The 15,050-nt window shown below is 42.8% G+C and overlaps 1 protein-coding gene across 5 annotated transcripts in view; it reads right to left on the minus strand.

Annotated features, from left to right (window-relative positions):
• The window catches only part of OTOF (otoferlin), a 175,145-nt gene that overhangs the window by 86,737 nt on the left and 73,358 nt on the right, over positions 1–15,050 (minus strand). Inside the window, exon 6 of one of the 5 annotated variants that reach the window (XM_036750428.1) lies at positions 6,316–6,360. The exons of the other annotated variants lie outside the window; for them this stretch is intronic. Within the exon in view, the coding sequence (XP_036606323.1) occupies positions 6,316–6,360 (45 nt within the window). The remainder of the gene's footprint in view (positions 1–6,315; positions 6,361–15,050) is intronic. 5 annotated transcript variants of the gene reach the window in all.

Here is a 15,050-nt window from a genome sequence, read left to right on the forward strand (position 1 = left end):
AGTATTTTCTTTCAATTTCATAGTCTGTGGTATAGAATTTAAAATAATGTAATTATTTTACATATTCATAACTAAATATATGTGTGTATATACATATAATATGCTGAATGTATTTTGAAATAATTTGGGTCAACAAAGTGCTACAATTCAATTCTACAAAGATTTAAACACCCATTATGTGCAAAGAAGTGCTCTAGCTTTGGGGATATACTAGGGATTTTTCATTGCTGTTGTTTGGTCATATCTGAGTCTTTGTGATCCATGTGGATCATAGGGTTTTTGTGGCAAAGATACTAGAGTGGTTTGCCATTTCTTTCTCTAGTGGAGTAAGGGAAATGGAGGTTAAGTGACTTGTTCAGGGTCACACAGCTAGTCAGTATCTGAGGCAGGATTTAAACTCAAGTCTTCCTGACTCCAAGCCTAGTGCACTATCCAGTGAACCACCTAGCTGCCTCCATACTGGGGATACAAAGTCAAAAAGTAGTTCCTGGCCTCAAGGTGCTTACCTTCTACTAGAGAGAGAACAACATATACACAGATAAGTAAACACAAAGTATATACAGAGTAAATGTAAGGTAACATACATGTAAGTATGGGGGAAGGGAGGGCAGGATAAGGAGGGGCAGAGCATTAACAACTCAGGGCAACAGAAAGGATCTTGAGGAGAAAGTAGCTTGTGATCTGAGCCTTGAAAGGAGCCAACAATTCCAAGCAGCAGAGGTAAGGAAGGAGAACATTCCCGGTACAGGATAAATCTAGACAAAAGCCTACTGGGGAATGTAATATTCTATAAAGGGAATGGCAGTTAGGCTAATTGGGCCAAAGCTTGGAGTGCATGAGAGGGGTTAATGTGATACAAGTCTGGAAAGGTAGGCTTTAGTCAGATTGTGAAAAGTTTTAAATGCCAAACAAAGGAGTTTATATTTTATCCTAAAGGCAATAGGGAGCCCCTGGAGATTCTTGAGGAGAAGAGTCAAACCCATGTTTTAAGAACATTATTTGAGCAGTTATGTGAAATATAGTTTGGACATAAGAGAGAATGGAGACAGAGAGATCAATATGGAGGAGGTCATGAGGGCCTGGCCTGAATTGTTCTGTAGCTTTGTGAGTAGAGAGGCACAGTAGTGAGCTGCTGTGGGTCTGAGGGAGTGGGAAGAGTCAAGAAGGTCTCTGGGGGGGAGGGGGAGAGGAGGAGAAATTAGGTTTGAACTTGGATTTTGTCATTTAGTTGTTTCAGTTATGTCTGACTTTTCGTGATCCCATTTGAGGTTTTCTTGGGAAAGATACTGGAGTGGTTGGCCATTTCCTTCTCTAACTCATTTTACAGATGAGGAAACTGAGGCAAACAGGATTAAGTGACTTGTCCACAGTCATACAGCTAGTAAGTGTCTAAGGCTGGATTTAAACTCAGGTCTTCCTGACTCCAGGCCTGGAGCTCTGTCCATTGCACCACCTAGCTGCCCAAACTTGGGTTACTCAAGGAGATACACACACACACACACACACACACACACACACACACACACACACAAACATACATATATACATGCATATATATTTATATAAAATCCTAGAAAGTGATTTATATTGTTCTAGAAGCTGTGGCAGGCATGGATGGGTTGTGATTTGCATCTTTGGAAAGAACTCCCATTTCAATGAGAACATAAGTCTGATAATAATAGCTAACATTTTTATAGCACTTACTACGTTCGAGGCACTGTGCTAAATGCTTTACAAATATTATCTCATTTGATCCTCACAACAACCCTGAGAGGTAGCTGCTATTATTATCCTCATTTTACAGATGAGGAAATTGAGGCACACAGAGGTTAAGTGACTTGTCCAAGGTCACAAAGGTAATGAAGCTGAATTTGCATTCAGGTTTTTCTGACTCCAGCTCTGGTATTCTATCTATGATACCCACCTAGCTGTTCCAGCTGTTAAATTTGTCTTAATTTGTTAATGTGGCTGACTCTTTTTTGAACCTGGGTACCTCACCAGTACTTCTTTGTGGAATTCAGCCTTTTGTTCATCTATCCATGGGTGCAGGTAACTTTTCTGATATATCATTAATAGCCCCTTTTCAAAATCTATTGAATTTTTGTTGCCTTTTTTTTCTCATTTGGCTGAGGTTGTTCGAACCATTCACAGATAGGCCTATCTGCAAAAAAAGGCCAATCTAGAATGCAAATTCAGAAAAATCACAGAATTTTAGACTTGCAAAGGAGTCAGAGGCCATACAGCCTAACTCATCCCAGAACAAGAATCTCCTCTACAACTGCTCCAAAAGGGGTCATCCTATCTTTGCTTAAATACCTACAATGATGGGCAACGTGATACCTCCTGAGGGAAATCATCCCACTTTTGAAGAGGTCTAATTTTCAGAAGCTTTTCTTGACATCAAGATTTGTAGTATGACATTAAGCCTGGAAAGGTCGGTTAGATCATGTTTCAGGCTTCTAAATAAGCTCAAGCATGGTCTGAGTCAAATGGTGGAGGGCTTTGAAGAGCCTCTGAGGTTCCTTCCAGCTCTAGTTCTATGGTCAGCCTAGTATAAAGACAGGCTAAGGAGTCTCTATTATTTACTAAAAGTAATGAAGAGCCAAGGAAGGTTTAGGACAGGAAGAGTGTCATGATCAGACTTGTACATTTGGAAAATTAACAGAAGTATAAAGGACTAGAAAAAAGATGAAATTGAAGGTAAAGAGATCCATTAGGAGGCAATAACAATAGGACAGACGACATCTAGGCCAAGAGCTGAGCAAGACTTCAGAGTCTATCTGGTCCACCTCCCCTTTCTCCCTTCAATTTACAGATGAAGAAGCTAGGGCCCAGAGAGTTGAAGTAACTTGCTTAGGTAAGTGTCAATGTTGGAATTTGAACCCAAGTCCTCTGACTCTCTAGAGTCAGTGCTTTTCCTACTGTACAAATAGATTAAGAACTAGGGTATATGTAGTAAGAATAAAAAGGAAGGAGGGGTGAGCAAGAGCTTTTATAGAGGTAATAATAGCTGGCATTTATATAGAGCTTTAAGCTTTGCAAAAGCACTTTCTATACGTTAGCTCATTTTATCATTACAACAATAATGTGAGGTAGTTCCTGTTATTATCCCCATTTTACAGATGAGGAAACTGAGGCACAGAGAAGTTAAATGACTAGCCCAGGGTGATAAAAGTGTCTGAGGTAGGATTTGTACTCAGGTTTTCCTGACTCTCCAAACACTGTGCCATCAACAGAACTTGGCAACTGGTTATATATTGTTAGAGAATGAAGGTGAGAAAAGAGTAAAAAAAAGTACTCCAAATTTTGAAGACTTAATGGGAAATGATTGCTTCACTTTGCTCTTTATATCCCCAGTGTTTAGTTCAGAGAAGGTGCTTAATTAATGCGCATGGAGTTGAATTAACTATGCTCCAACAGATCCATCATATATCCATCTTGGTTGAACAAGGGCAGTCCAATGTAGAAGCCACTGAAATAGCCTAACTCACCCCCATCACTTTGTATCCATTGAGCTATATGTAACTTTCTATCCAGGGAGCTATATGTAACTTTCTATCCAGTGAGCTATATGTAACTTTCTATCCAGTAAGCTATATGTAACTTTGTATCCAGTGAGCTATATGTAACTTTCTATCTAGTAGCTATATGTACCTATATATGTACATGTCATCTTCACTGGCCAGACTATAGACTTCCTGAGGACAGGGACTGTTTTCACTTTTGTCCTCCCATCCCTAGTTCCTAGCACAGTGCCAGACAGAGTAGGGGCTCAAGAAATGCTTTTTGATTAATTGACGGTTAATCAGTCACCTCAAGGTCACGAGGGGAGCTGATACGAGACTTATTACGCAACTTTGAGCTCAAAATTCTATGACTGATGTTCAGAAAGTCCCAAAGAAAAGTTCGTGGTGTTCACACTTTAGGTTTTCACAATGCATAAAGCAGGAGTTCTTCTCCTGGGGTCCATGGACCTTGCCCTCTCAAGGCGTATGTGGATAGATGTGAAGGGGTCCATGAACTTGGAAGGAGAAAAAAATTACACCTTAATTTTCATTAACCTCTAAATGAATTTAGCATTTCCTTCAATTATAGGTTGAAAGTCCTACATTTTTCTTAGAAGGGCTCCATAGGGGTTACCAGACTGCAAAAAGGACATGAAGGAGTATGCATAAAGGGCTAAGAATCTCTGGCTTAGAGTGAGCAAGTTCTTTCTTCTGTCGAGAATTAACAAGCATTTATTAAGCACCCATATTGTACCAGGCACTGTACTAAGGGCTGGGAAAACAAATAAAAAAGAAAAGCTAGTCCCTGCCATCAAAGAGCTTACTCCCAATAGGAGAAGAGAAAACACAAAAGAAAAATGAAAGGGGTGGAAGGGGAAAGGTGGAGACGGGGGTGGGGAAGGTGGAGAAGACACAAAAATCTACAATAAGTGCAGAGGGATGGGAAATGAGGAGATGCCTGAGGAGATGTCATCCTGTTCCCCTCCCCAAATGGAGGAATATGGCCGCAGTATGAGGCATAGAGACCAGATGAGGTGTAACAAGGCTTACTGGGTCTTGCAAGAAGAGGAGATTTCCCAATAACAAGTTAGCTAGGAGCACGTGGAAAAATCAAGGGGATCCAAAATGAGTGCAGCTGGGTGAGAAATTGTGCCTAATCAGTCTCCCTTGCTGTAATTTTAACCTTTCTACTTCCTCTTATTCAACCTTAGTGGAGACTTTTTTTAAAAGATAAAAAGATAGTCAGTCATTGTTTGCCATGCAGTAACTTCAGATGTGTAAGAACTTGCCTTGTTTTTTTTTTTGGGGGGGGGGGTTAAAACAGGGCAATTGGGGTTAAGTGACTTGCCCAAGGTCACACAGCTAAGTAAGTGTGTCTTGTGTCAAGTGTCTGAGGCCGGATTTGAACTCAGGTGAACAGAGTTCTCTTCTACCACATTCCCAAGAATTGATCATCTGGACTTTGCCTGAAGAATCTAGCTAAAGGAAACTCATAATCTCCCAAGGCAGCACAGTCTATTTTGTTGTTGTTGAATCATTTTCAGTCCTGTCTGACTCTTCATGACCCCATTTGGGGTTCTCTTGGTAGAGATACTAGGATGGTTTGCCATTTCCTTCTTCACCTTATTTTACAGATGAGGAAACTGAGGAAAACAGGGTTAAGTGACTCGCCCAGGGTCATACAGTTAGTAAGTCTGAGGCCAGATTTGAACTCACGAAGATGAGTTTTCCTGACTCTAGGCCCAGCATTCTATCCACTGCACCACCTAGCCATCCTATTCCACTTTGGGGTAACCCTAATTGTCAGAAACTTTTTTTCTGATATCAAGCCTGGTGAATGGTTATCTACCAAGTCATTTCACTTGCCCTGCAGCCATTGCTACCCCATTCCTTCCTACCTGAACCAGTACCCTCAGCCCTAGACCAGACACTATGATGAGCCATCCAGCAAGGCCATCTGCCATCAGTGCTGCTATGGCATTCATGCTGCCACTCTTTCCCTCCACTCCTTGCTCTGGGAATATAGTTATTCAATCAATAGTACCATTGCTTCTGCAAAGGACACTGGGATTGACCGATCTGTGCTTCCACTCACCATCCCTTGAGATTGCTCAGATGAAAATTCCTTTTCCCTGGCTACCACAACCCCATGTGCTATCTCCCTCTGTTAGAAAGTAACTTCCAAGAGAAGAGGGGCTGTTTCGTGTTTTGAATTGGTATCTTTGTCACATAACACAGTTCCTGGCACATAGTAAATCCTTAAGAAGAGCTTTTTCATTCATCTATTCATTCATTCATGCATGCATGCATTCATTCAAATCAGCCTCCCTAAAACATGCATCCCTCACTCTGCTTTCTAGGACCAAACAGAAGTCTAACTCCTTCTCCACACATGACAGTTGTTCATCCACAGGGAAAGTCAAGGATGTAGGGAAAAGACACAGAAAGAGAAAAGATCATTCATAAAAGAGCTGAGAATGGAATATGTATATCCTTGCCACTTTGGTCTATTCTAGCACTTGGCATTTCCATCTCAAAGTCCTAACCATAACAGCCCTTCCTGGATTGTGCCAGCACATGTGTATATGTATGAAGACCTATTCCCTCACCCCATTGCCCTTCTACCTGGATATGCCAGCTTATTACCCCATTTCAGGTGAGGGGAACAAGAAATCCCCCCCATCAGCTAGCAGGATAGGGAAATCCTGCTCTAAACCACAGCCCTCTCCTCATTGAGCCATGCGTAGTGAGCAGGGGTGCTTTATAGTGTGGCGCCCAGTGGGTTCTACCACACACCAAGGTCACCTACTTGTGCTCTCCATCTTTTCCTCCCTTGGTCTTCTCTCTGCCTTTTCTGAGTCAGGAAGAAACAAGGAGATGAGTATGCATATGTGCACCAACACATGCAAGCACAGACATATACCAACATACAGATCAGAGACTGGTTAGAACCATAGCATGTGGTCTTTCGCCAAACCCAGTTCTTCGCAGGGATCTCCCTGTCTCTGAAACACTTTATCCCTTTCCACACTTCCATGTTCTCTTTCTATGTGGGTAGATGTAGAAGGATTAAAAGCTTACAGTCAGGATTGATACGTAGAGTCATCTCTACTAGGGGAACAGGGAGGCAGCTACCCCAGGGACAGCTTTGGAAATAGAGGGTGAAGGAGTAGTCAGCCTCAACATAGCTCGAACAAATGGGATTTGGGAGGAGAGAGGAGTGGGTTGAAGCTGCCCAAAAGATAATCCTTAGAGAACCAGGAAGTTTCTTTGGTAGGACCTAGTGCTGTTTTTCTGAGATAAGACTCTCCAAGGCAGCTGGAACATCCTTCAAGGTCATAGGGTCATAGGATCGTAGATTTAGAGCTATAAGGGGCCTTAGAGGCCCTGGAGTCCGATCCTATTTATTTAAATTAAGGGAATTGAGGCACAGAGAAATTAAGTGACTTGCCCTGGGTCACACATCAAGTAGTTATCTGAGGTTCTTAGTGCTTATGCCAGATCTTCTCCCCATCTCCTTTCACCACTCTGGCTTGCAGGTGATCTGGGAGCTAAATTTCCCCAGTATGTACTATTAGGGATCAGACTGCAGTAGCCCCAGTTCCCCATGCAAAGAGACAGTGTAGTTAATGGTGGACCTGGGGTTATGTCAATTACTGCTTGGATCCCTTATCAACACTGCCCCTCTGACCCCTGTGAGCCATCTTCACATTCCCACATGCACACTGCTCCACATAAATGAATGGAAGGCTGAACCTCCCCCTTAGTTTTGTCCTGTAGGAGCTCAGCTAGAGTGGGAGCTCAGTTACAGACCCCCCAGAAAAAGTCTCTGTTGGGAAAAGGAGTGGGAGCAGCTTTTATTCAAATGTTCAGAACATGCCAGTTTCAGAGCAAGGTGGTGTTCCAGTTTATCTTTAGGGACCTGGGCTTTCAATCCAGAAAAAGTTTTTGGCACAGCCATCATATTGCTTCTGTGCTCTGAGAGAAAGGAGGTTAAGGCAGTGGGGAGGGGAAAAGGAAGAAAGAGGAGTTCATTGCTATTCCGTTTTTCTCCACTTCAGATCCTGCCTTAGCACAAAACCTTCCCAGGTGTCATGTGTTTATGTTATTGCTGAAGGTCAAACTCTGGCCAATGTCAACATTAGGTGGCTCACATTGACATTAACAGGGCAAGTTTGTTCGGTCTTTAAACTACTGGACATTAACCAGGCTTCTGACTAATGTTTAATTGGATGGCTACTGTCAACGCTAATCAGGGTCATTACTTTCCTTAGATTCTTTTGGCCCAGCTCAGTAACCACAAATGATAAGTGGGGTCCCCTCATGGAGTGGTCAAAGTGGGGGCAGGAAGTTGGGGTTAGTGTACCTGAATGATAAAATATGATGCTTTTTCTCTTTCCCTTTGGGTTTTGTTCTGAAATCACAGAGAAATAGGGAGGTAGTACCAAGTAAGAATGAAAGTCCAAATATCGGTCCTCAGGCACATAGATTATCCTAAGACACATAGTTCACACCAGTGCTCCATTGTCACCCCAAACCTGTGAACACCACATACAATCCTTTCCCCTTTCCCCCTAACACATAGTTTCCCCCTTCACAGACACATACACGCAAGACTTCATAGCTGGCAAAGCAAGTACACACAGGCAGACACAGAAACACACTTTTAGAGGGTGGTAGCAGATGGAGAAGAAGAACGAAGTCTTGGAGCCAAGAGACCAGTAACGACGGTTGATGAATGAGCCCTGGATTATTCAGTGAGACACTGGGACAATCTGAACTCAAATTCAGATCTTCTCTCCCCACAGCTTTTGCTTTTTTATGTCTCCTTCCCCATAGCCCAAGCTGGGCTGGTTATTCTCAGATAAGACTTCAGCGTCCTGTGCTAGGGTTGACCCTAACCCATTGTTACCCTCCTCTGGCTTCTGCTGCCCCAGATCCCCAAAGAGACTGCAGCTGGGGACTACCTTGTAGAGTTAACCCTTCCCCTGTTCAGCCAGAGGAAGTCTGTGTCCCAGGGACAAGACATATAAGAGGGATTTCAGGATGTGCTTTGGAAAGCTATCCAATCAATCCTCCTCACTCTCTGTCTCTGCTACTTAGCCTCTCTGGTTTCTTTCTCTCTGTTATTCGTGGATTGGAGGGAATTCAGAGGTCTTCTGGTTCAAACCCCTCATATTACACATGAGGAAATTGAGGCCCCCGGAAGTTAAATGACTTTCCCAAGATCATACACTTAGTATCATAGATCCAGAGCTGGTCTCAAGACAATGTAGTCCACTCAACCCCTTCCCACTTTTTTACATATGAGTTTAAGTGACTTTCCCAAGGTCACATGGATAGCAATATCAGAGGGGGCATTTGAACCTAGATCCTTTGATTCTGGAGGTCATGACTTTTCCACTGTACCAGGTGATCTCTATCTTTCTGTTTCTGCTTCTGCCTCTCTTTGATTGTTTTCCTTTAGGTCCAAGTATAGACAATCATTAGTCCTGGCTGAAAATTTAGGTCAAATTTCACTTGGATATGAAATTACTCTATTTTAAGGGGAGTGACTGGGGATATTAGATTCCAGGTCCTAGATTCCCTCAGAATTAGAGCATAACTCTGGAAGTCCTGATCTCCTTCAGGAAGTTTCAGCACAGAGCAAAGTCTGTGGTGTTGGGAAGTCAGGGTAGAAGTTGAGGGAAAAAAAAACACATTCCCTTCTAATGGTGGGGATTCCCATAGCTCCTACTATATTTTCAAAACTCATTTTGCACACATGCCTGTGCACACATGCTTAGGCACATCACCACTGCACACACACCCTCTGTGAGAACACTCCCCACCCCTCCTCCACCCCCCCCATGCAGTTATCCTCCCGTGGCCCCAGGAAGAGGAGCAAGGTACCTGACTTCTGTGGGGTCCCCACTGGAATAGAAGGATCATTAGTAAGAAGGCCAGGTAGTTCAGGACAAAATATCCCCCTTTTCATTTCCCACCCCCAGCCAATGAGGAAGCCAGGGTCCCATGGGTGTTGCCATTGGGTAGGCATGCAAAAGCCCCTTTGGCCTCTGGCGCCCAAGAAAAAGAGGGTAAAAGTAGCAACAGAAAGAGTAAGTCAAGAAAGAGTGGCTGGGGTGGGAGGACCAAGAGCAACAGACAAAGGTAGGAGTGATGGGATATAAAGAAGAAGACATTGAAGACTTCTAGAACTCAAAGCCAAGATTAAAGCTTTAGATCCCACCCAGTTTCCTGTTTGATCTAGGAGTGATTTGCCTTAAGCATCTCTGAGATATGAGTATTTGTAATTGACCCAGAAATTAACAACACCCACAGCCAGGCACCGCAGTGCAATGTATGTGTGTGTTTATGTATGTATATTTATGTGTGTTTACATATGTGAATGTATGTATATGAGCAAGCCTTATGCAGGAAGAATTTGATAGGACCTCAGATTTAATCATGTTTTGCAGGGAAAAGCTGAAAGGACCAGCTCCAGCAGAGCCTTCTCTTGTCCATCATCAAACCTTTGTATTGGAGTGTGTATTCTTTTGTTCAATAGAAGCATCACAGATGTTTTGGGGGACACTTTCAAATGCATTTGAGTGAAGGTAGACGATAGGTAGGGCATGATCTTCCACCTCCACAAGGAAGCTGGAGAAGCTCTTGTCCCAGATTGTGTTAGCAGAGTGTTAGCGATGGGATTAAGTGGGTAAGGTAGATGGTGGGGGAGAGGAAATTTCAGGGACAATTTGGGGACCTAGATATTGGGTATTTCCTAGGATCTGGAGAACCATCAATTCATTGGCTATGAGGATTTCAGGAGGAAGCAGGAAGAACAAGACATCCCCTGCTTTTAGGGAAAGGACTAGAAATAGAGGAAGAGACAGCCAAAGGAAAGTTAGGGTATGCTAGCATTAATATATATTAAATAAATTAAAGAGTTAAAATAGGCCTTGAGGACTAGCGAGGGAGTGAGCCTATGCTGCCCAGAAGGAGAATGCTGGTAATATTTACTGGCACTATGTAACTACTGAAGAGAGGAGAGATTGAGGAGAAACCTGGGACCAGAGTTTGGGCAAACTGGGGTCAAGAGCAGATAGTGCCAGGAAAGTGAATGGTTTCTTGTGAAAGTGTTTCTCACTGTGGGGGTGGGTGGGGCTATGGAATTAGACCTCAGCCTTAATTGGTATAGGGATAGGATTGGTATTGGGACCTTGAAGTATCAATGAAGAAACTCCCTACTGATGCAGGTGGACTCCTGTTCTGCAATTTATAGTCTTAGAGAATTGTCTGGGGGAGGTTATGACTGATGGCAGGGTCACATAGAATGTATCATAGATGGGACTTGAACCTAGGTCTTCCTGATTCTAAGGCCAGCCCTTTATCCACTACGACAGGCTGCTTCCTAGAATATGTTTATCTCTTTACCTGTTGTACGCCCCCAGTAAATATAAGCTTTTTGTTGGCAGGGACAATTTCTTAGATCAACTTTGGATCCCCAGCACCTAGCTTGGTTGGATTGGGTCAGCTTGAAGTGGGTGGGGGGCAGGGAGGGGGGAAGGGTTTCTAGAGGATTTCTAGAGGTATTATGTCTCCTAGAATTAAGAAAATCAGTGCCTGAATCCAACTTGTCCCTGCAACCATAATTTCTGGATCTGCTGATTCCATGGCAAATACTTTGCCAGTTTGGACTTTAGTAAATTTTGGCTGAAGAATTCCAGGGATAGGTCTGGATAACCAAACAGCAGGAATGATGAAGCCCTCAAGGCTGTGATCAATGTTTAGGATGACAGAGACAGAAGGATTTTTCAGACTTCTCTCAACAGGACCCCGAGTTCAAAAAGGACTTCAGTGTCTCTGGCTATTAATATGTTCCCTTGGATGGGGAGGTAAAGAGATGCCCCAACAGGAACTCACCATATTAGTCTTGTTTCACTGTCCAAGCTAAAAGAAGGTAAGACAGCAGTGAGATCTATTACACTGGTGAAGACACAGGTTTCCCCACATCTCTTGAGGGCTTTCTTCCCCCCTTTCCCTCTTCCCCCCCCCAGGTCTTGCCAACCCTCCCGGTAAGAATGTGTGCCTCCATCACACCTGCTTTTTAAGAGAAGAAATTGAAGGATAGAGAGATGGAGTGATTTGCTCAAGGTCACAGAGATAGTAACTATCAGAGCCAGGATTTGAACTCAGTTTTTCTTATCTCATTAAAAAAATATTAGTTTTTAAGAAAAAGTGTAAGGCCTTTGAATTCCTGAAGGTGAATGGGGAGGACCAGAACAGATCACTTCCCATCCCTGAACAGTTTTTTCAGGAATGAAGGGAAGGGACAAAGATATAGAAAGCCAGGCAGGATCTTAGAATCAATATTCCATGGTTTCAACAGCACATGACCAGAGATGAGGACAGAGATGCGCCCTCATTTCCCCCATTCTTTGAACCAGACTCTTGACTACAAACTCTTCTCCGGAGTCTCATCTTCCTCATATTAATTTGAGCTACCTCCTTTGCTCTTCCCAGGCCCTAGAACTTCCTCTGTCTCAAGTAAAGCCCTTCGTGGATGCAGAAACTGATTTATCCCTTAAGATCTCAGAACGTTAAAGAGCCTGGTTTCCCCTACATGAGTCCTGTTTTGATTTTCCCCAATTTTTAGCCTTAGTCTCTGCCCCCATTAATTTTTACAGATTTTGGATATATTTTCCTGTGTATTCATTGTTTTCTCCAGGTAGAATATAAACTCTTTGAGGACAGAGATTATGCTGTTTCTACCAAAATGGGCAAGTGACTTGTCCCAAATCACACAGGTAGTAATAGAAAAGCCAAGATTTGGGCTCAGGTCCTTCAACTCCAAACAAACAATACTGACTTTCCCACAGGTGAACACACACATACACATAAACACACACACATCCTGAGGCTGTGGTGGTGATACCTGGAGGTCAGGGAGCACTGGCTGTTGTTGTCACCCTGTCCCAGATCGTTGTCACTGTGATAAAAGTCCTCCTCCTCCTCCTCCTCTTCTTCTGCCCTGGGAGTGGCCACATGAAGATGGGAGGGGGACAGATTGGAGGTTTGCCTTTGACCTGTCTATGAGGGTCATAGGCTCTTTTCCCTCTCCACCACCCTAGACCACCCACTTATACCACTCTGGAAAATTCTGCTGAAGTACATGGAGAACCTTGTTTTTCATCTCCCACCTAGACACCTTCCCTATCACCTCCTTCCTCTTCCCTTCTTCCCCAAAGAACCAAGGGAAGAATTAGTTCAGAGTTCATTCTCCTTTTCCTAAATAGGATGATAATACAATTGTCCCAGAGAGAATTGCTTTTGTCTTATTTTTAAAGGCTTTCAAGGGGAGCATTTTTGTAACCCCATCGGTGGATTCTTTAGTCCTCCTGGGACATTTAAAATCAAAGAATGTCAGAACTTAGAAGGATCTTAGAGGTCAAGTTCCCCAAATCTCCATTTACAGGTCAAGAAACTAAGGCGAAGAGCAGTTACGTGACTTGTTCAGTGTCACAGAGCATTTAATGGCAGAGCAAGGTTTCCTGACTGCCTCAATTCTACCACACCAGATCTTACACCCAATCTGAAACCACAGTTCATGTTTTCCTTTTGGTGGAGGCAGATATCATTTGGAAATGACTCTTTACAAATGTGTAGATGGTCATTAAATCCTCAAATGAACTTTTTTCAGCCTATTTCATAAGATCATAGATTTAGAGCTGAAAGAGACCTCAGAGGTCAACTAGTTCAGATGAGAAAAAAAAAGTCCAGAGAAAGGAAACGACTTGACCAGAGTCACACAGGAGGCTGGTTGCAGAGAGCCAGGATTTGAACCCAGCCTGCCCCGACTCCAAATCCTGTTCTCTTCTCATTGTACCACATTACCTTTTCCTTTTTGGCCCTCCTGTCCTGCCATACAATGAACAATGGGCCAAAGGAGGGCTTGGGTCCACAAGAGCCCAAAGCAGAGTCACAAATGTACTTGGGCTCATGTTTCTTCAATCTCCATCCTCAACCCCATTGTAATAGCCTTTGCTGTTTCTGCTGTAGTAACTATTAACGTTCTTAATCATCTCCCGATTCCAGGCCCCTCATTCTCTTAGAGATAAGATGGTGTGGAAGGGAGGGAAGCAGAGGGAGAAGAGTATGACCATAGGAGACAATCACATTATCTCCTCTAGACGTTGCTAAGTTTGAATTTGTTTCCAATGATTTAATCTACAAGGCAAAGGTTGGCTAAGTAAGTTAGTGTAGATCTGATTCTAAGAAGAAAGTTTAAAATAAATTAATACCTGTTTTTAAACTTTAAGGTTTGAGAAAATTTTAGAAATATCTGCTTACTTCTAGTCATTCCCTGTGCTCATTACAAACCATCCTTAAGTATTCACTAAGAACATTTTCCCCAAGGATCTTTTAGGTAACATCTAGGATCATAGGATTTAGAATACGAGGAGGCCTTAGAGATCACCTATTCCATCTGTATCCATTTTACAACTGTGGAAACTGAGGCCCAGATAGGGCAGATGAGTTACCCAACATCATACAGGGAATAAGTAGCAAAGCCATGATTTGAATCCATTTGGCCGATTTCTCTCCCCTTGTAAGAGTAGTTGGTCTTTGAATAAAATTAAGTGGTGTTAGGTACCAATTGGGCTTGACATAATGTACTGCCTACTTAGTGCAGGGAAGACTTTCTCCTTTGAAAAAATATAACAGAAAGTCCCAGAATCATAGATTTAAAGCTTAGTAGGCCCTCAGAGTACATCTGGTCTAATGTTCTTGTTTTACAGATAATAAACTGAAGCCTATGGAGGTTAAATGTCTTGCCTAAGGTAAGTAAAGTATAAGTAAAGAATAGAGCCAGTATTTGAACCCAGGTCCAAATACTAGGTTCTTTCCTTCAAGTGGCTTCCTAGTATATATTGATCTGGGAATTTACTTGTACTTTATTACTCTGGGCTTTTGCCATAATACCCCAGGCTCTTATACCTTCAAATGTGCCTGGCACACAGCAGGCACTTAATAAATGTTAATTGATTGATTGATTCATAATATTTGAAGAACAAGAGACTCTTTTGGTGGCCCTTTAGAGATGCCACTAAATTGCCATAAGATCACAGGATCAGAGGTCTAGGCCTGGAAGAGACTTTACAGATCATCATTTTATAGCCACGGAAACAGAGATTCAGGAAGATTAAAAGTATACTCCGGGGTACACAGGGAGCCAATTTTCAGATGTAGAAGCTGAAGCTCAAAAGATGCACAATACCTTCTCTTCACGTCTCATCATGTCAAGAGTAGACAAAGGTAGAGTTTTTTTTGGGGTTCCCTTATTCCAGTTCTGTGGGCAGAATCCTGAGATCCCTTTTGCTTTCTAAGTGCTATTTTATGAAAACTGTGTTCTAAAGAAGAAAAATGTGCAGGTGGTTCCCTCCTTTCCCTGAAGGAAAGTTGGGGTTTTAGCAAGTTACTTTCGGATTCTCTAGTTACCAGACAACTGTGATTCCTTGGGGTCTCCTCAGATACTTCTGACCTTTGGGCTTGCCCTTTGCC

Source organism: Trichosurus vulpecula, chromosome 3, assembly GCF_011100635.1.
Source record: "Trichosurus vulpecula isolate mTriVul1 chromosome 3, mTriVul1.pri, whole genome shotgun sequence".
In the NCBI taxonomy this organism is placed as follows: Eukaryota; Metazoa; Chordata; class Mammalia; order Diprotodontia; family Phalangeridae; genus Trichosurus; species Trichosurus vulpecula.